Here is a 22816-nt window from a genome sequence, read left to right on the forward strand (position 1 = left end):
TATTCTCATATCTAGGTTAAATAACTTCAGGATTTTTACCTTATTACTCATTCGACATGGTAGCAAGTCTGATCCCTACTTTTAGCATTTGCCTGTGTATAATATTCAGTTTATGTATGTGTTTCTTAAGAATAGTATCTTGAACAGGACTGAGCACAATGCTCCAGACATAGTCTGATCCTTAAAGAGCAAAGGGATTTACCATCTTCTAAGATCCACACAGTTATATATCTCAATACTTAATATTTTTTGGATACAACATCAGAGAGTTTATAGTACTGACCTTGTTGTCAACCCAAATTCCTTTTTTAAAATTTGTGTGTGTGTGTGTGTGGTTTAACAATAACTTAAACGGGCAAGAGCATTGAAAATAGGCAAGAATCAGTCAGTTAATTAAGACTTCTGGCAAAGCATTCAATTCTATTAGTTACTGAGGTGGATTTGAACAGATCCCAATAGGAAAGTTCTCAAGATAAAAGCAGTGCTTAACTCGCTGTTAGATTTAACAGCTTAAACAATGTTATTTTCTGAAGGAAAAGAATTCCAAATGTATAAATCACAGCCATTGAAACTCTGAAAACAGGTACTACAGACATACCATGAGGTTGAGTGCATATGCTTTATGGGCCAGTGGTGAAACAGTCATCGAGAGACATTTTAGCTTGTTAGGACAAATCGAAAGTTTGCAGTGAAATTGATCATGATGAATTTGACAGGAATGAAGGAACTATGTTCCTTACCAGACCAGTTCTTTTCAATTAGTGAATTTAACGTGATTTTGAAGGGAAATTGGAAGAGCAATTTTTAAGAACTTTGAACTGGATTTATCAAGAGAGCAGTGTTTTGAGAATTCTTGTTTCAATCTTGTGAGAAAAATCTATCACTTATCTTCAAAGGCCATGTGCACGTGCAAGCATGTTTTGTAAATTCTTTTGTTCTGTCGAGTTCTGCTCAGAATCTTATGTAGCCCGCCTTTCATAAACCTGAGACTGTGAGAATAGGATGTCTACTGCTTCTTCCATCTCTTGATAAATACGATATACCCTTAAAACAACACGGATAGTTTTTCATCACAAAGAACTTGTGATGTGTGTGTGTGTGTGTGTGTGTGTGTGTGTTACACTTCAAAGTAGCCCCTGGAAATCCAACTGTTGAAAACAAAACAGTATCATAAATCCTCTAAAAAAGAGAGAATGTAGCTTTTAAAAAAAATTATTAGTATTAATTGAAAAGTGTTGGGTTTCCATTTGAAAGAGGGAAATGCTAAAGAAATAGATACGTATGGTTAAATTCCAGACTTTGATGAGTGGATGTAGGAGATGCTTCTCAGGTGTGTGGGGGGGTATCTGTACCTAGGCGTCTCACAAGGTACTCCCAAAGAAGCTATATCCTTTATGGCATATTTTAAAATCTTACAGATTGTCAATACTTCCCATCTGAGGATGCAAATTATTTTGATTTTAATGCTGAACATTATTGGAGAGGAAGTTGCAAATTAGGTCTTTATCCCGTTTGGATCAAAAAATGAGGTGTGGCTGTAGGATGATGAGATTGGCTTTTTGTGTAATAGTAAATTGGTTTTCAAATCATTTTTCTGGACTAGAATTCTTCAAGGAAGAAGATTCTTGTTGTTAAAATTTATAGCCTCTCTGAAATTCCCCTACAATTAAACTAGGCCTGCAATTTTGTTCTTTGGCTAGGTTATTGGTGTATGAAACAGTAAGAAGCTTCTCTCTCTCTCTCTCTCTCTCTCTCTCTTTATTAAAACTTGAAGTGTAATGAAATATGGGGGGCCACCTAATTTGGAAGATAGATCTGAATTTAAATATTGATCTCTCCAATTATCTGTTTTTATCTTAATATCTTTAATTATGAATTTATCCATCTATAAAATATATAAAGTATGTCCAAATTTGGAAGGTTGTTAAACAAATTAGAGATACCTAAAGGTAAATGTCTAGCAAAAACAATCATCTTAGTATGTGAATTTATGAATTATAAGTTTTAAAAATTCTTCCTTTCAGTTCAAAATACATGTGGATAAAGAATGTTATTGAAACACTTAGTCTCCTAGACCCGTGGTCGGCAAACTACAGCTCTCGAGCCACATGTGGCTCTTTGGCCCCTTGAGTGTGGCTCTTCCTAAGCCTTAGGAGTTCCCTAATTAAGCTAATAACAATGTACCTACTTATATAGTTTAAGTTTAAAAAATTTGGCTCTCAAAAGAAATTTAAATCATTGTACTGTTGATATTTGGCTCTGTTGACTAATGAGTTTGCCGACCACTGTGACCTAGACCATTGTTAAAAATACTTTTTATCTCTTGGGTAGAAATAGAGAAATAAGACAAGCTAGTTGTTGAATAGTATCATATCGTGACTTTACTTGTGTCAAAGACCTAGTGACATCAGTGAATAACTGAAGAAAATACTTGAGTGTTTTTAACAAGGTCAGGAATAGCTAGGTAGCCACAATAACCAAATTACTGATACAGACACTGTTGTTATTGAAACTAAATAGTCACCACAATGTTCTAGGAGGTCATTTAATATGTCCACGGTTGGAAGAAACTTCAGACCCGTCATCACTTATCTAATGAGGAAAGCCCATTTGCAAAATCTTAATATGATTCATTAAGTCTCTGCTTGTACATCTCTAGTAATGGGGCCCCAGCATCTCCAAAGATAATGAAATACATTATTGTTCAAGTCTGCTGTTTAGTCATTTCCTAATTGAGAAGAAGTCTGTTTCCATATAATCCCCATCCATTGATCCTAAGTCTACTCTTTGGAGATAGCCTTGAAAGTGAAAACTTTTTCAGTAGGAAAATTTTTACTCATCTAACCAGTTTAGTTATAAGAACTTAATAAATATCCTTAGAGTAAGTGAATAGGAAAAGAATTTTAAGCAAGAAGGCTTCCTTGTTTTTATGAATTTAATATTATTAACTCAAAAGAAAATCATTTCCAAATATTTATCTGATTTACTTGAAATGTGATATAAATGAATTTTTGATTCATTCATGCAAATTATACTCTATTAACTAAAAGCATAATATTAATTAACTTATTTCATTTCAAAACAACTGCCCTGGGGTTGCAATAAAGCCTATAAAATGTAAGATATTTCTATAAACTACCCAAGTTCCAAGTTGAACAAAAAATAACAGACTGTGTTTTTGTTTTGAAAGAACTTCTCTCTCCCTCCTGCCTCTCCCTCTCTTGCCTCTTTCTCCCTGTCTCTCTGGCTATCTAAACACACACATACACACACACACACACACACACACACACACACATACACACACACCTAGAATGTTAGAGTCATGAATTTTACTTAAATGACTCCTTTACTCACATGTAAAAAATTTTTCTTGAGATGAAGTTCCCATTTTTTTCAGATTTCTCAAAAGAGAAACCTAATTAGTGCAATTTATATTTTTTACATGTATCATTATTTTTATTCTTATTTATTATGCCCAAACATGAAAATAAAGACATAAAACACATGCACAAAATAAAATTCAAAGCTGAAAATAAATGGTTTATTTTTAAAATAAACAAATTTACAAATCAAATAAAAAATGGAAAATACAAAAGTTTATGAATAAAATAAAAAGATAATCTTAAATATTAAAACCTATGAAAAGAAAATGTATAATTAACAAGTGGAGTGATGCTTTGTTCCCCAACACAATGAAATGCTTGTTTATTAGAATCCTGGAGAATCATCTAAGTTATAATACAGAAAAAAATTAAATAAATTTTATATTATTGTGTAATTAGACATTCTATATCATGGTCCTTTGTTAACTTGGGTGCAGAAGGTCTTTATATCCCATATCTGAAACCTTTAAGGTTTTTTTTAACCTTAGAGACGTGTTTTTTTGTTTTGTTTTTAACATGAGAAAGAAAATTCTTCCTGCTTTCTAAATTATGTTTCCCCATCTCCTTCAAATATTCAGTATTAGGCATCTTCTGGGACATAAAAAACAAACAGAAAGTCTTGAAAAATTATCTTAGAATGAGACACACCATGGAAATTTGAGATGCTTTTGATTTTAGCATTTAGAAAAGCTCAGTACCAAAGACAAGGATATAAATAGGGGGAAAATGTCAAGATGTTTCTAGGGGCACAGAACAGCCTTTAGGATAAATAGTAAATTCAAAAGTGCAAAAGGAATGCAGTATTGGCAAGAAAATGGACCCTTGGTGATGGGACGCTCCCCCCCCCCCCCCCCATTTACCTAAAGCTAATGGAAGAATTTGAAATACAAAGCTAATCTGGAGTCAAGTCTCTCCTGGTCTTGTGAATGAAGGATTGATAGGAGGAGTAATTGTGGTTTGTAGCAAGGAAAAGCATTAATCAGGCTAAAAATGTTAGGTTCCAGAATGACTTCTAGAACAGTTTTATAGTCATGCTTTTATTACTAAAATAAGCAATAACTCCTCTATAAAAAAGTCTGCTGAAGGACTTTTAACTGTAAAAGATAGTTTTAGAAGTGCTTAACAACATTCATACTACTGAATAAGGATTTCCTAAAATTATGAATAACGGTGTTTCATAGGATACTCAGGCTCATTTATAGACTTTTTCTCTTCTTTTTTATTACTCAATAGTCCAAATAGAGATTTATTTCTCCAGTAGTTGAGCACTGAGATTCACATAGCTTAGTTGTTAAGTATATGTGCCTCAAACATAGATGATCAAATAATGCCAGAGGACTGGCTATGCTTAGCAGTGACTATGGAAGATCTGTGCACAACAGATTCCACTGAACCCAGATCAGCTCTAGCAGTAGTAAATTATTCACACTAATTTAGGAAAGGCAAGAACTAACAACAGCTACCACTATGACCTGTGAAATCACAAATAATGTTAATGTGTAGAAAACACTAACACAAAAGCATTACAGTAAAGACAATCTAAAGATTGGACAAGAGTTCCAGTGGCTTGTAGTACTGTGCTAATGACTAAAGTAATATGCATATATATGTATATATGTGTATATTGTATATATGTATGCATACATGCAAATATAATTCATGTATGTATATATGTGTGTATGTATGTATATAATTCATGTGTATCTATATGCAATTTAGATACACATATGTATATAATTTTGTGTGTATATATAAATATATACACATGTATATGTATTTATATTTCACTCTGTAAACTCTAGACTAAGTTTTCACTTTTCCAAGTCTTAGGAACAGTGAAACTTTACTAAAAAACAAACTAAAACAAGTTACATTGACAGTGACCTTTCAGCTGACTTGTGTGGAGTGAGTAAATAAAATAGGGACAATACTAGGGGTTCAGTTAATCCTTTTGGAGTATTAATGCTAAAAGCAGCTCTCAAGGTCACTGAGTTTAACTTCCACACTTTAAAATGAGAAGAGAGAAACAAGCGAAGAGAAATCGTTTTCCTAATATTCACATTAATGAGGCTGAGATTAAAAGACAAATGGCCAAACACTCTGCTCTGCTCTTTCATCACAAGCCAGAAAATACCCTCAAAGAAATTTGCCATTATCTCACTCTATTAGCACCATTAGGATAAACTTCCTATCAGACTGAACCAAGTGTGGAGCCACGTGTAAACTCCGAGTGGCTGACATAAGTAAGTTACAATAGAGAGGGAAGATGGAATGATAAACATGGGCTGACCTACAGATAGTCAGAAGTTTACTAGAATAAAAAATTGTATATTTCAAGTTGAAAAATATGCCATCATTTACCTGAGATAGACGGCACATGGGGATATAATAGGAGAAAATTCAGGCAATTATAAGAATCTTTAAATCAATTATTATAAGAATAATTTTTAGTAATACTGCTTTGAATTGTCCAAGGGGGTGTCAATCTTACTGTGATGGCTTGTGATACAGCAGAATGGGCAAAAGAGCTCCTTATCCAGCTAAAGTATATTCAGACCCTGATTATCTTTTTAATAGATGAGTAATAATAAAAGAAGAAGAAAACTATACTTGGAAACTCATAATGACCCTATTAACAGATGACTTATCTTTACAGGGTCTTTCAAACCATAGGCAAAGGCAGCCCTATAATGTTAACAAGAGAGAAGAAAGAGAGAAAGAGAGAGAGAGAGAGAGAGAGAGAGAGAGAGAAAGAGAGAGAGAGAGAAATATGTAAGAACAGTAATAGAGAAGATGCAGAAGAAAAAATTCACATCATCCAAGTCTTTACCTGCAAAGAACATAGTGACATTGAACACTGGTAACAGACTGGTGGCATGATCATTCTAAATCTTAGTATTGCCTGAGGAAACACAACCAGTCACCCTGAATTTAACCCTATGGGGAGGCTTCCATAGAATTGTTTTCTGTCCATGAAACAATACATTGGGTATCAAGAAGGTTTCTTCCTTCCTGGGGTACCCAGGGCTCTGTTTACCCCTTTCATTGTCCCTTTCATACATTTTTCAAAGATGAGTAGGAGAGACCCTGCTCTCCACTTCTAGACCACCTGGAACTTTTCTTCACTGGCATGGCCACCTGCAGCTGCTTCCAGAACCTGCCCTGTGGATACTTGGATTTTTCCCCTTTCCATTTAATGACCGTGAGCACCGTCTTAGCCCTCTTCAGCTCTTTCACCTTCGTCTCCTTTACAGCTTTGTACTGTACTAAAATGACGTTGATGTTTCCCCGAGAGGCCATGTTTTCTAGGCCAGCCTTGAGCTCCAGGAGGGCTTGGGTTCCCTGGAGCACGTAGTTGGGGCTTAGAACAACCAGGAGGCGTCTGCTTTTCTGAATGAAGCTCAAGGTCTCATCTGTGACAACTGGGAAAGAAAACACCATGGGGATTAGTGTTGGCCAAGATCTCCCCAAAAAGCATGGGGACTGAGGAGCAAGTGTTGGAAACTTAGGGCATCAGCCTGAGAGTTGAGGTGCAACTTCTGACCAAGAACACTTTGAACAACCTCATCCTTAGATCCCTTCACACTTCTCACTAAATGCCACTCTCCTCAGGAAGAATAGAAACTATATGCACACATTCCAACCCAAAAAGAATTCCACACAGAACTGAAGCCAAACATGCTTCCATGACATTGGTCTTTAAAAGCGTGAGTTGGGACATCAAGGAATATAAGGGTGTTACTGAAATATTTTTTTTTTCAAACCATGTGGCATGTTGGGTCCCATCCAAAGAGGCTCCTGAGCCTTCTTCTCCCCACAGATACCCATGTATCAACTCCTCAGGACCCATGAGCATTTAGTAATATATATACCAGAGAGTAAAAAATCATAGAAATTCATTTTCACAGATACAGAACAGCAAGAGAAAGAATCTTCATTTTTTTTCAAGTCCTTCTCTATTACCAAACATGCCCCAACTAGAATGTCATTTGAATAAGAACTTTAAAAAACATCTAGCCAATGTAATGGCATTTTGGCTGGCATCACATCCTCAGCTCAGCTTTCTATTCTACTCTCTGCTCAGGGACTAAATTAATCCCTGGATTTTTCTGTTTAAACTCCTATCATTAAGAGGAAGCCATGTGTTTCAGCAGCTGCTGGCTGATCTGTCTGCCTTCACTATCAGGCAAATGCTTTCTTCAGGTCAGAAAAGAAGGGAGAGCAAGAAAATGGAAATGCACCTTTAATTTTATTTTGTTGTCAGGGACTTTGAGTAGTTCCTGCCACTACATTCTTGGGAATAATCCATCTTGAGCTTGCTTACCAAGGATGGTATAACTCTTTACCTGGGGTTTAGATAGGAGTCAACTCCAGGGAAGGCACTAGTGTTGTGGAAAACTATTTCATGACTTACCATACTTTCCTAAGCCATCATTTTATATCTTAATCTTCATAGAAAGAGGCAGTGGGGGGAAACTTTCTATTAAAATAGCATGAGCAGCCTGGGAGGTGAATCCAGGAATAAGAAATTGTCTACTCCAAGTAGTGTTTCTGGAGGCTGACCATGTGTAGGCATGGAAAGAGACCCACAGGCAAAGAGGTCTCAATAACAAGAGCAGGGAAAACATGAATGATCACAAGGATCAACCATCAAAGCAGGATGCAAGAGTAATTATGTAGAACTTGAATTCTTCAAAGAATTATCAACCCCTGTTGGAGGGTCTTACATTGTTGTTATACTGTTAATCTTTATATAATTTTTTTACACAATAGATCAATATTTGTTGAACAGCTGTATAAATGAACAAATGGATGAGTAAATGATTTAGAATTTCAAGTCTTAAAATGAGTGGAATTTATCCTGTAACTATATAATCAAGCCCTCATTTCCTGGGAAAATTATACTAGAAGAGATGTCCACTGCAGAACACAAGCAAGATGGATTTTTGGATGATGACTGGGGAGATAAGTGATCCAGCTATTTCAACATGAGAATAAACCAGTGTATTCTGTAGGAGGCTTAAATTGAGACTATTCACAATTATTCATATGACATTTAAGAAAAAAAACAACATGTGATGTGATTAGTGATTAATGTAAACAGTATTTTAGGGGGAGAAAATTAGTTTGTTGTGCTGAAGGTTAGAGACACTGCATACATTTTAACAGTACAAAGATTAATAGTGGGCTTATGGATACTATTATGTATTTATAAAACAGACTCAATGTTACTGGATGGACCTGAAAATTAGAGATGTACTTTTATGTTAAAACATTCAGCAATTGAAGTTTCTTTCTTTTTAACCTACTAGAATACATCAGACTTTTGTAAAATTTTAAACTATATCTGAGACATGTAAGCTGATGAAAAGGAAGAAACTGACCCAAGGGAAAGGAGAATTTGAGTGGCTTTGATTTGCTGGAAAACAAAAGTGAGGAGAGGGAAATTAGCAAATGCCAAAGGGAAATATTCTAATTATTATCAGTGAGGAATATAAAGAAAAATTCCACACACTCTATTCTGCAACTCATTTTTTGTAAAATTGGGTAAACCTCAGTCTTTGTAAAATTGTTTAAACTCAATCTTTGTAGAAACATTCTGGGAAAATTTGATGCAGATTAGCTAAAACTTCTAAAAATCTAAATGTGAGTAAAAAGGATGTTTAAATCTATGACATTTTATAGAGCTCTAATCCACTGTGCATCCAAACTTTTCTGAAATTAAGTTTTTAAAACTTAGAAGAGGGAATATTGTATACCATAAACTGCATTTGAATAGTCTACACCTTACGATGAAGTTAATTCCTAGAGATTCTCTGTCTATTGTATGACACGATTGGACATTAAAAGTCCAAACTGCCAACATAGAGTTCATAATGGCAAAATTCTCATCCAGACTATATAGCTAATGATCCCCTTTGCCTTGCAGGGTAGCATCACTTGTACTCATCTGAATACCTACTTCCCCCAGGCAGACTGTCTCTGTCAAAGATGCACAGCTTATATCCAAATTCATTCTCCAAAACTCCACGGAGGGTCAGCAATACAAATTCTTCTTCTTCAGCATTCCTTGCATAGGATACATAAATATCATATTCCTTCCCATCTAGAAAAAAGAACATGGATCCAATAAAAATTAGGAAAGTTTTCTTAAATCAAACTTTTTCAAATTAGACATTCTCATTTTTTACAAGTACAAATTATCTGACAGATTTTAGTGTGATTTTTCCAGGTAAAATGGCTATTTTAAGGTGTAATTACAAGTTTGATCTGATGTGTCTTCTACTCTCCTCTTACCGAGTTCAGTTTCTATGGTGGGCAATCAATGAGGCTTGGCTCATTCAATTATGAGTTAACAGAACCAGGAAGTAAATAGTCAATCACAGGTGCTGACAATTAATACCATGCAGAATATGTCTACTGTACTATTATGTCACTCACTAATATGTTAGAATTATAAATTCAGCAAACCTTTTAGAAATGGTCTAATTATACCTGAAAATAACTATAATTAAAAATATATGTAGATTCAGTAAACCCTTTCCCAATGTTGCCTAATTATAAAAATCATCTCTCATTAAAAACATAGGTTCTGTGACCCCGCCACAAACCTACTGTCACCAGAAAATTACACACTAGAACAGTACTGCTTGAACTTCAACGAGTGCATGAACAACTTAGGAATATTATTAAAATATAGATTCTAATTCAGAGTAAGGGTTTGGTTTAAGATACTGCTTTCAATAAGTTCTCATGTGATTCTGATGCTTCTGGTGCATGAATCAACCCTGAGTACAGAGTGTGGACCTGCACTATCCAGGACAGTAGCCACAGCCAAAGCAGATATTGAGCACTTGAAATGAAGCTGGTCTGAACTGAGATACACTGTAAGGGTAAGATTCAATACATACTGAAGTTTGAAGATTTTTAGTACCTAAAACATCTCTATTAACTTAATTACAAGCTAAAATGTTAATATTTTGAACACCTTAAATTAAAAAGATACATTATTAAAATCTTCACTTTCCCTTTCCTAATATGACAACTAAATAATTTCAATGACATTTGTGACTTGAATTATAGTTCTCTGTGGACAGTGCCAATCTAGACTATGTTCCATATTGAAAAACTAATATGTATTCAAAAGATTTTCAAAAGGTAGTCTGATTTAATGTTCCAGGAAAATCTAGATTTTATCGAGCCAACATGTTTTGTAAAGATGACACTAGAAGAGATTTACATCAAACTCCCATTACTCACCTAAAATGGTTTCATCTGTTCCAAAGTGAGCTCGGTAAAACAGGACCATCTCCAGCCAGTAAACATGGTAAACAACAATGAGAATCACCACGAGCAGGACTGTGACTCCAAAACCACAGGCCAGTTCCACTGTGTATCTTGGAGCAATCACTGGAGTAAACAACAAAGAAACAATTGATGTCCACGTGGTGATCAGAGCAACCCAACATCCTGCAAATAGTTGGATAAGCCAAGCAGCTGAGCCAGGCACCTGATCTGTGTGTGTGTGTGACAAGCAGAGATAATATGGTAGGGGTCAGCCACTATGTTTTAATGCTAGATGTGTAATATTTCTTTTTGTTTCCAGTTAATTGGCATAGAATGCATTTTTTAACCATTAGATGATTCCAATAGAATGATGATATACAAATTAAAACAGAATCTTTGCATTGGGAAGGATGTAGAAGGTCATCTGATTCAATTTACAATTGGATGCCTGACTGTGTTTTTATTTATTTTTAGAGAGAGAGAGGAAGGGAGAGTGGCAGAGAGATAGCAACATCTATGAGAGAGAAACATCCATAGGCTGCCTCCTACACATCCCCTATTGGGGATCGAGCCCACAACAAGGAATTTGAACTAGTGACCTCTTGGTTCATGAGTCAATGCTAAACCACTGGGCCACACCAGCCAGACTCAAAAATATTTTTGAAAAGTGCAATTCCATCCTCTGCTTTTTCCTTCTCTTGGGTTAAAAATATTTATTATTACCTGGATCAGCCCATGATACTGGTAGAGTTTTAATTGTTGGAGCAGTTAAATGGAACAAAATCTTCTTGTGTTTCCTCCATTTGTCTTAATTTTATCTTCTTGTCCAATGGCATATGGAAGAAATTTAATTCCCTCTCCTTTATATTTGGAAATAGGCCTCAAAAATTTAATTTTCATTGGGCAGAAACAGAGGCTATCCACCAAATGCTCAGTCAGTGTGTTTGGCTCTGAAAGTATCTCTTAGGTCTACAGTTCTAGGATACACAGTCCAAAGACTGACTTGCAATATTGAGATATGGGCAGATTTTTTTAAAATATATTTTTTATTGACTTCAGAGAGGGAGAGGGAGAGAGAGAGAGAGATAGAAACATCAATGATGAGAGCGAATCATTGATTGGCTGCCTCCTGCATGCCCCCTACTGGAGATCAAGCCTGCAACTGGGCATGTGCCCTTGACTGGAATTGAACCTGGGACCCTTCAGTACACAGGCCAATGCTCTATGCACTGAGCCAAGCCAGCTAGGACAGGACAGATTTCATTATATTGCAATTTGTGTACAAGCTTGCTTTTCTACTCTCTCCCAGTCCCCACTAAACTACCTATTTACAGTCATCTAGTTACAACTTCACAATAGTATTGTACAAAGATCTCTGGAATTTGCAGTCAAGTAGCCTCAATACTTCCAGCTGTGAACAAAATTCTATTATATCTTGTCTCAGCAAACACCACTTATAATGTTTAATTGCTCAAAGATGACTGATCTTACCATCCTGCTTAATAATCCTCTCCTTCACAGCTGGACTTACTGAGGCTCCCTGACTTCAAATTCCAGAGATCTTTGCACAACACTACTTGAAGTTCAATTAGTGGTCATACACTAGTGGAAAGGTCTCTTTTAAAATAGGTATCTTATCTTAAGGGGAAATGAAAAGCAGCCTGCAGCTCAGCCTAAAGTTCTCTAATTAAAGGGCAAATCATAGTTTTAAGTTCATTATCCTAAACTCAGCATACTAATCTTGTGGCAGATATAGCTTGGGACTCAGCAAGTGCAGAATTATTATGGAGTACGTTTGTATGCATTCCATGAATAATGGTGCTTTAAAGTAAGAAAACTCCATTATAAATGCCAGACGCTATGTCAGTGCAGTTGTTGAGAATTTACTAAGTTCAATTTGGATAGCTGGCATGAAAATTGCTGTGTCCTAGGTATTTCTGAGTACATGTTATGTTAACAGCACACCGGGGTAATTCCCACTGTCATCTTCATTATTTGCTCAGTTATTTTGGCTGCCACTGGGCCGACATTTTATAATAGGAAGAAGAAAAAAAAGGGGTCAGTGGATGTAGTTACCTGAAATGGGTTTTTTCAAACATTAATAGATATCGACCCTGGCTGGGTAGCTCAGTTGGTTAGAGTGTTGTCTAGATATTCCAAGGTTGAGGGTTCAATACCAGGTCAGGGTCCATACAAGAATTAACCAATGAATACACAAACAAGTGGAAAAACAAATCCATGTTTCTCTTTCTCTTCCTCCTCTCTCTCTCTCTCTCAAATCAATCAATAATTTAAAAAAAATTAAATGTCAATAGATACCTTGCTTAATGATCAAGAGTTCAAGTACCCTCAGACATTTCCCTCTGCTATCTTCACTTTGTTACTGCCTATTTTATTTCTAGTAGGGCCTTTTAATTTTACTTTGTACCATATAATTACATGTGCTGTATGTACAGATTGTATTTTGTAGGGTCATTTGATGATATTAGGAAGTTCTTAATGCTATTTTACTAACTGGATTCTTAAAATAAATAATCCACAGCCTAAATTACTAAGTGGATTAAATCACATGCAGAAAGTGTTCTAAAAAAGTTTCCCCTAAAGCTTTGCTGGCTTGCAGGGATGGGTGATCCTCAGCCCACATTTCCTGTCTGCCCCAGATGTACTGTTTGATGCTTTGGCATAAAGATTTTACTCTGATGTAATCCCAGACTAAAGGGTTTCCAATTAGGAAGGGGTGATGCATTTTGATCAGATTGGGCTCTGAAACTGCCTCTCTCTTTGGTCTCACTCATAATCCGGTTCAAGATGTCACCAAATTTAGCCACTTGCTCTGCTGTTACTCCCTGGATCAGCATTCCCTCCATCCCTTTTGCATTTCTACAGTAAAAACTAGCTCCAAAGCCTAAATTTTTAGCTAACTACCCTTGATGAAACCAGTCCAACATAATAACTCTAGTCTTTTTTCCTGTTCCAAGTTATTGGTCTACACGCTTGTTTCTCCTTGGAAACCTAGGCTACTCTCATCATCTTCATTATCGTAGTTGGGACCATGTTGTCCCCTTGAGTCTCCCAACCAAAATGCCAGCTGCTTGGACTACCTAGTATTCCCTCTCTATTCTTTACTAAATTGCTTGGACTTCTCAATACTTTTGGAGCTGCAGCGATGATCATTTTACCGAATTACAAAGAGAATGCTTTATTTAAATGATAGTAACCAGAAACCTATGACTGAATGGCCCTGCAGACCTGATTTGTTCACTACCATAGTGCATTACAACTTGCACATTCTGGACCTCTTCTTATCTTAGAGGAGTAAGTGGTACTGGAGTAGCCTTCTCTCCATTAAATCCAAAATAACTGGTAGAACATGAGTGTGATCTGCGAGAGAAAGGGCACACAAAGGGTGAGCCCCACACTCACCCTGGCTAAATACCTCAAGGCACTTTTTGGACTGCGGCACAGAAGGGGGAAAACAAAAGTACATTAGTCATGCTGAGCTGAGGCGACCGGAAGTAGAGTTTAGGATGTTGAACATGTAGGCCTGGGTCCTGAAGGTAAGAAAACTGTGTAGAAACGGAGCTTTAGAAATCCATAAGCTCTTGGAAAAATACAAAGTTTTGCATATTAAGGGTGACTCCTTCCCAAGGTCAGACAAAGAATAGCTACCAGTGAAGGGAAAATGATCAGGGAAGATACAGCCATAGAGAGATGGGAACTGAACAATTCTAGGAGCACATGCAGGGGTGGGACACATTTGAGTTAAGATCACTCAAGTATTAAGTAGAAATATCAGTTAGGTTAATAGGTCCAATCCTGCCTCAGAGAAAAGGCTATTTTAGACCTACTCTAGCAATGATAAGCAAGATGCTTCAGAAAATAAGCACGCTATTATATAAGTAAATTAAACAACTACTAGAACAAAACACAAATTCAGACATTCAATAATGTAATATGTATAATGTCAAACATACATTTAAAAATAATGTAGGCAGAATAAAAAGCAAAAAAAGAAAAAAGACCCATAATTAGAAAAAAAAATAGCCAATATAAACAGAACCAGAGTTGATAAAGCTGATGGAACTAGCAGATAAATGCTTCAAGATTAGTATTGTAACAAGAGAGGTGATGAGCACAGAGGGAGTTATTGCAGCCTCCCCACCCCTCCTAAAAGGCTAGACCCCGGGGTCCCCCTGGCTTGCCTGCCTGCCATGGCCAACAAGAAAGCAACCTTTGATAACACAGTGGAAGAACATGTCAATAAAATGTACAAAATATGGAAAAAGAACACTATTTGGTGAAGACCCATGCCTGGAGTGGCCCAGCCTAACTGCATAGTGGCTTCCAGATGTAACCAGACCAGAAGGGAAAAATTTCAGCATTCAGTAACTTGTCTAGGGACACACAGGTTGGATAAACAAAACCACCTTGTGATAGTCAATGTGCAGCTCCCTAACGATGATGCTCAGTTTGATGCTTCAACCTATAACAGCAAGAAAGGAGAACTTGGAGGTTTGGGCTCTATAAGAGTAAAAGTTGAAATAGAAATCAAGATCAACCATGAAGGAGAAATAAAAGGGCATGTTATAGGCCCCAGAAATCTTGCATCATTGCAACAAAGACTCCATCCAATGATGTTCTTGTTTTCACTATACAAAATAGCCTTTTAAACCAGTTCCTTCTGGAGAGTGCAACTCAGACATGTGTCTCCATGGACATGAGAAGGAAGGCTATGGCTTTCTTGAAATGCAAATTTCAGTGGGCACTCACTTAGCTGACCACAGCACTTGCCTGTGGGACATCAGTGCTGTACCAAAGGAAGGAAAAGTCGTGGATGTGAAGACCACCTTTACAGGTTATGCAGCAGTAGATGTTTCCTGGCATCTGCTCCATGAGTCTCTGTTGGGGTCAGTTGCTGATGATCAGAAACTTATGATCTGGGATATTTGACCAAACAATACTTTCAAATCAAGCCACTCAGTTGATGCTCACATTGCTGAAGTGAACTGCCTTTCTTTCAGTCCGTATAGTGAGTTCATTCTTGCCACCAGGATCATCTGATAAGACCATTGCCTTGTGGGATCTGATAAATCTGAAACTTCAGTTGTATTTTTTTGAACCACATAAGGATGAAATATTCCAGGTTCAGTGGTCACCTCACAAGGAGACTATTTTGGCTTCCGGAGATACTGATTGTAGACTGAATGCCTGGGATTTAAATAAAATTGGAGAGGAACATACTCCAGAAGATGCAGAAGAGAAGATGGGCCACTGGAGTTGTTGTTTACATGGTGGTCACACTGCTGAGATATCTGATTTCTCCTAGAATGCCAATGAACTTTGGGTGATTGTTTTGTCAGAAGCCACTGTCATGCAAGTGCAGCAAATAGCAGAGAACACTTATAATGATGAGGACCCTCAAGGACGCGTGGATCTAGGACAGTGGTCTTAGATACATCTGCCTTTCTTGTGATTTTAGTCCCCCCCCCCCCCCTTTTTTTTTTTTTCTCAATCCTGAGATTGATTTAGCATTGGTTTTGAGACACAGGCTTTGGTCAGCTATCCCTCTATAATAGTTACCATCAATAATGCTATTAGCCCAAACTGAGGGTGTTTTCTAAATATTAACTTGAAACAGCAAAGCCACAGACTTATATATAAATTTTCCTGAGGAATTTTCTAGTAACAAAGATCTAAAGTAGCCACCAAAAAGGGAATATTGTGTGTGATTTTTTTTCTTATCCTATAACCCCAAGTTTTTCAGACTTATTTAAGTAAAGCTTAGAAGTGAGTGAGGAATAAAAAGAAGTGAGGCAGGTGTCTGAGCCATGAAATACAAGTACTGAAAGATGTTGTTTTTATTCAGAAACTATGGGAGATTAAAGTCATATAAATTTGGACTCTGAAATCTTCACACTTGTATTTCCAGGATGCACATGTTCCTGTGTAGACCACTCTCCTCTCAGTTTTGTGAGTTAAATCAAAACTGCCTGATTATTTTTCCCCACACATTTTGGTTGTTAGTGTACTTCTTGAGCTACTTTAATGTTATTTGTTTCCTTTCTATAAAATTAAAAAAAAAAACTTGGGACCACCAAGTTGTAAAGATATATGTTCTCACTTGACAGGAACACTATCCAATTCTGTTTGTTTGTTTTTGTTTTGTTTTGTTTTCAGCAGTTAGTCCTTGACCACTAGTTTGATACCATCATATCTGTTTTGGGTGCACCACATGATCTCACTCATTCATGGATAATAAAGACCATTACAAACTTTTGATCAATAATAGATACAGAGGCAGAGCTGCCTCAAACTGATTGTCAAACTGCAGTGGGAAGGCCAGGGAGGGTTGGGGGACAGGAGGGAGGGGAGTAAGAGATCAACCAAAGGACTTGTATGCATCTATATAAGCATAACTAATGGACATAAGACACTGGGGGGTATGGGAGGGCAGGGGTTTGTCAAGGGTGGGGGGTATAAAAAGGGCATTTATGTAATACCCTTTGTAATACTTTTAGCAAAAATAAAAAAAAAATAAAAAAATAAAAAAACCATTTACCCTTTGTGACAACATGGATAGACCTGGAGAACATTATGCTAAGTGTAATAAGCCAGTTAGAGAAAGACAAGTAACATATGATTTCACTTATATGTGGAATTTAATTAACAAACTAAATAAGTAGGCTAACATATTTGGTGTGTGTGTGCTGGGGGGGAGGGGGGGAGTGGAAAGGGTATTCCGGAGGTGGAGGGATTGAGCAAAAAGAAAAAAAAAAAGGAGAGAAAGAACTCATGAACATGGTGCTTGTGGGAGGAGGAGAGTGGGTGGAGGTGGAAGAGGGTATGTGGGGATAAGTGGTGATGGGAAGGGAAATAAATAAATTAAAATAAAGGGAAAAAAGAAAACAGCTAACTTCTTTTCAAATTAAATTAAAAAATGTACTCACTAAACCAGGAAATTTAAAGAACCCTAAGTAAGATACATACAAATAGAAATTCCTCAGGGATATAATAATGTGATTTTGAAAATCAATGACGAATAGAAAATCTGTTCTATTGGATGCAGTTATCACTTCACATGCCTGAGGCCATTCATACTAAACCATCTAGCACACGCTTCTGTGAAAGGGGAGCTACTCAACTAGCTCTGCTGGATAGACTTCTGCATAACTCCTAGACTCAATATTATTTTAATTGACCGCATTGATCTTATCCAGCTGACAATACATTATTAATTTATGCCAACCTCCATAATTGTTTCTCAAAACACATGCCTCTGAAGACAAGTCCCACAAAATGTTCCATGCTTAGGGAATCTGGAGTCAAATATATTTGAAAATAAATCCTTCCTACTATTTCCAACCCCCTGCAGATATTCATACCAAATGGTAGTATGCTAAAGATGCTAAGGAGCCCTGAACTAAAGTAATTTGATCAATTTTGTTTAACCTATACTTTAATGATACTGACTTGACTATGTAAGCCTTTGTCCAATAACACCTATGAAAATCTGTGGAAATAATAAGAGCTAACATTTATTATGAATTTAATGTATGTGTATATATGCCAGTAACTGTGCTCAGTACTTAAAAGCAACCTTATGAGGTAGTGGTATTATTTTGCCTACTCTAAATATAAAGACATGGAAGCTCAGAGAGGTGAAGTGTCCCTTCCAAAGTCACAGAGTTGGGATGCATAATAACCACTCTCTGAACATAGGCCATCTGAGTCTAGAGTCTTAGGACTGTTCTTAGGAAGAAACTTTGGGAAATACTGTCCTGAACATATGGTAGACTATTTTCTCTTTACATTGACATCTGAGTAACAGAGGCAATTAATTAACCAGAACCGACCTACTAAAACTCCTTAAGAGGCATATACACTTTCAACCTTCGCTCTTTAATTTCAAAATTGTAATAAAACTGTTACAGTGAAACTTTTTTTTCCACCAGCTTTAAAAAAGGTCTAAAATGTAACAATTTTGAATTAACTTTTTTTAAACTTTTGATATAAATGTTATGGGCACTAACAAGGGGATCCGAAATAATTCTGAATGACTTGGTTGCAGGTGTGATAAATCATCATTATCTGCCTCCAGATTATTGAAAAAACATTCTTGAAGGTATTAATTGTCTGTTATTATGAAAGAACCAAAAATATTTTAAACATGTTCTGTTTCAGGAGCAACAGCTCACACAAGAAAGCTTCATAATTTTCATTTATTGTAGAAAAATATAGTATATCAACATAGAAATCATTTTACATCATTTTAAGTCATAGTTTAAATAATTTTGTGTTAGCAATTGTGGCTAATGGTATATTATAAACTCACTTGAATACTGATATATAGTGTTTAAAGTGATTATTTTAAAATTATATTTCCAATTATAAATATTTTACATTTCACTTTACTTGCATAAAATTAGTAGTAGATGGTTGCTACTTATGTTTCATTATTATAGCTAATGCTAAGAATATTGATTGGGGCCATAATTTTTTGTGTTATTTATTCATGAAAAATTCCAAAAATATTAAGTCATAGAATATGATCATTTTTATGACTCTTGAACTCTGCCAGCAATGATTTCTAAAAGGGTTTTTACAATTCACTAACAACATGTGACTCTTTTATTATATCTTTGGTAGCCTTGAATATTTCCTTTATTTTTCATTTTCATAATTATATAGATAGGAAATCATGCCTCATTATCATAAGCATAGATTTTTTTTAGCCACATTCAGGCATTAATTACTAAAATTATTTTGAATATATTTGCATAGATGGAAATTTCCCTCAAGATTTTTCATTCAACTTTGATTCATGACTATGTGGTAGATATGTGGTAAGTGCTGGTGCCCAGGTTTTCAATTTCTTCTCCTTTCCTTTGTCACCATAACGTTACGTCAGAGTTCCCAGATTCCTCCACTGAGGCCATGCATCCGTTACCTTTCTGTTTCACCTTAGCTGGCTGCTCAACCTCCCCTTTGCCATTTCTAGCATGACAAACATAGTTGCGTTTGAGATCTTCAGCACTAACTTTCTTGATGCTCAGAGTCACAAGTCTTGTTTCATCGTCCAGATCAGCCACATACACCCTGAAAAGACGGGAAAGAAAATTAGAACATTAGTGAGACTCAAGGGCCTTGTGCTGTGTGTAAATCAGTCAAGCAGACAACAGAGAGCCACTAGGTGAGGGCAGATAGAATGGCCATAAACTGCATTGCCTTGGAATCCAGTGGATGCAAAAGCTTCTGGATTACAGTACTAATCCTTACCATCTATACTAGACACAATCCCAACACCTAGATCAACTCCCAGTGTTGGCATCACACTACAGATGTAGCTCTAACTCTTTCAAAGCAAAATGTCTCCTTCCCTAAAACTTCCAAGGCAGAATGCTATCTATATTGACTTAGAGTTTCTGATGCTAGACCCATTTGGGTTTTGATCCAGGCTTTGCCACTTATTGGCTGAATCCATTTGGCAGAGTAACTACAGTGGGGCCTTGACTTACAAGTGTCCCTACTAACGAGTTTTTCGAGATACGAGCCATCTCTCGGCCGATGTTTTGCTTTGAGTTGCGAGCTAAAATTGGGGTTATGAGCCAGCTTCAGACACCCCACCACTAGTTGGCCAAGCTAACGTCACAGTGAATGCCACAACATTAGCCCAGCACCACGTGTCTCACTCGTTCACTTTTTGATTTGACATACAAGTAATTTGAGTTATGAGCTCTGTCATGGAATGAATTAAACTCGTAAGTCAAGGCCCCACTGTAATTTCTCCACGTTTTGAGATGGTCATTTGTAAAAGAGGAAAGTGGCAATGCATACAAAGTGCATTAGATTCATTAAGTTAAGAAATCTGAGGGTTGAGTATATTAATGTGCAAGTATTAGAACAATACTTAATAAATATTCATATTATTCATATAGGCTATTATGATCCCTCAGTAATAACTTACACATTTCATTGATCACCAAAGCTTTGATTTTTAATCCAAGCAGACTATTACAGTCAAAATGCCAAAATCTCCTGGTTAAATCATCTATACTAATAAAAGGGTAATATGCTAATTAGACTGGATAGACTGGACGTCTTCCATACGTCATTCTGGACGTTCTTCCTGACAAAGCCAGGCCTGGGTGGCACCGCCCAGGGTTCTGGGTGCCTGAGGCTGACTGGAGGAGGGAAGCCTGGGTCCTGGGTGCAGGAGCCAAGACAGAGATGGTTATGGGCAATCAGACAGGCAGGCAAGCAGTTAGGGGCATCAGCCAGGCCGGCAGAGTGGTTAGGGGCGATCAGCCAGGCAGAGGGGTTAGGGGCAGTCAGCAGGCAGGCGAGTGGTTAGGAGCCAGCAGTCCCGGATTGCGAGAGGGATGTCCGACTGCCAGTTTAGGACCAATCCCGCAGGGGCAGTCGGGCATCCCCGAGGGATCCTGGATTGCGAGGGGGTGAAGGCTGGGCTAGGGACACCCCCCCGCCACCATGCCAAATTTCATGCTCCAGGAGAGGCCTGGAGCATGAAATTTGTGCATGGTGGGGGAGGGGGGTGTCCCTCAGCCCAGCCTTCACCCTATTCAATCTGGGACATCCCTCTCACAACCCAGGACTGCTGGCTCCCAACCACTCATCTGCCTGCCTGCTTGATTGCCCCTAACTGCTTCTGCCTGCTAGCCTAACCACCACCTAACCACTCCCCTGCCAGCCTGATAGATGCCTAACTGCTCCCCTGCCAGCCCGATTGCCCCCAACTGCCCTCCCCTGCCAGCCTGGTTGCCCCTAAACTGCCTTCCCCTGCTGGCCCAATTGCTTCTAACTGCCCTCCCCTGCAAGCCTGGTCACCCCCAACTGTCCTCCGCTGCAGGCCTAGTCACCCCTAACTGTCCTCAGCTGCCAGCCATCTTGTGGTGGCTATCTTTAACCACATGGGGGTGGTCATCTTGTGTGTTGGAGTGATGGTCAATTTGCCTATTACCTCTTTATTATATAGGATATATATATGAAACTACTGAGTAAGTAAACCTTGTGAGCATAAATATATCTAAATCTAAGCAAGTCAGAGATCAAGTACTTTGGGTCTAAGACCAAGATTTAAAATCCCTTTGAACTACTTTTTCAAAAAGGAAAAAAAAAAAAGCTATTAAAGCTGACCAACAGCCAGGTTCTCCTTCTGAAAATGTTTAGTGTCAGTCATGGGAACTTGGTTAAAAACTATAGTGGGTTTAGCCCAAGTTTAATGCACTGCTCAACTGTAAACAGTGAGCTGTGTTTTAATAGCAGCAAGGAGGAACGCCATGACTTTCATTATTATTCAATCATTATGACAAAAGCACAATCCTCAGAATTCCTCATGTGATCAGTAATTCTCCCTCTATACTTCTAGCCATGTTTTTCACCCATTCCTTCTGCCAACACTGCTCCCATCTCAGCAAGCTCCTTCAGCACCTTTAAATGTGTTCTGCTGCTCTCACCACCAGGTATTTGCACATGATGTTCCTTTTACCAGGAACATTCTTTAGATGTCTTTATCTAGTTTATTTCTACTCATTTTTCAAGTATTTTTTTCGGTACGGTGAGATCTGAGAAGCATTACCTAATCCCTCAAAATAGATTGGACTCCCCAACTCAATCCTCCCATACCATGTAATACCTCCCAGCCACTGCATGTATCAGATTAAAGTATTGAACTTTCTGCTCTATCATTGTTACTCCTATAGAATCTACTCAGGTACCTGAGGCAATGAAAGCATTTTATAATATCTGTACAAAGTCTAAGTTTACTAGTAGGAAAAAAATATTTTGAATTCTAGAAGTTTTAGTAGCCTAAGATGTAGTTACACATTGATGATAAGGCTTATGGTCTTAGAACTACTTTGTCTTGTAGTTGGTTTGCTACTAGTTTTTATTCAGTGTTGCAGTGAACCAATTGCTCTCTTGTAGTTGTATACTTCATTATGGGGGGATACTTTGTCTTCAAAGACCCTTATTTTCCTCCTTGCCAACCCAGCTCCCTTTTTAAAAAGTCCTTTTATTTTGAAACAAAGTGACCCAGCATGTTATTTTAAGAGTGAAGTATATATTGCCACCCCATCTACTTTAAAAATAAAATCTAGAGATCATGAATGTATTGAGTCAATATG

The 22816-nt window shown here is 37.3% G+C and overlaps 1 protein-coding gene and 1 pseudogene across 5 annotated transcripts in view; one reads left to right on the forward strand and one right to left on the reverse strand.

Moving 5' to 3' along the window:
• The window catches only part of IL1RAP (interleukin 1 receptor accessory protein), a 159088-nt gene that overhangs the window by 1911 nt on the left and 134361 nt on the right, over window positions 1-22816 (reverse strand). For 4 of the 5 annotated variants that reach the window (XR_011470315.1, XM_070406576.1, XM_070406574.1 and 1 more), the window contains exons 8-10: window positions 19621-19769; window positions 10647-10796; window positions 9349-9492 (exon numbers count right to left, since the gene is read on the reverse strand). Coding sequence is in view for 4 of the 5 variants with exons in the window: in XM_070406576.1 (XP_070262677.1) it covers window positions 9349-9492; window positions 10647-10796; window positions 19621-19769 (443 nt within the window). In the remaining variant the exon portion in view is untranslated. Of the gene's footprint in view, window positions 1-4251; window positions 6809-9348; window positions 9493-10646; window positions 10797-19620; window positions 19770-22816 lie in introns of those variants that run through there. The other variant, XM_070406577.1, reaches the window with a different exon arrangement.
• On the forward strand, window positions 14885-16125 carry LOC139003994 (histone-binding protein RBBP4 pseudogene; annotated as a pseudogene).

This window comes from Myotis yumanensis, unplaced genomic scaffold (genome assembly GCF_028538775.1).
Source record: "Myotis yumanensis isolate MYYU_CA2020_CCGP unplaced genomic scaffold, mMyoYum1.0.hap1 SCAF_2, whole genome shotgun sequence".
NCBI lineage: Eukaryota > Metazoa > Chordata > Mammalia > Chiroptera > Vespertilionidae > Myotis > Myotis yumanensis.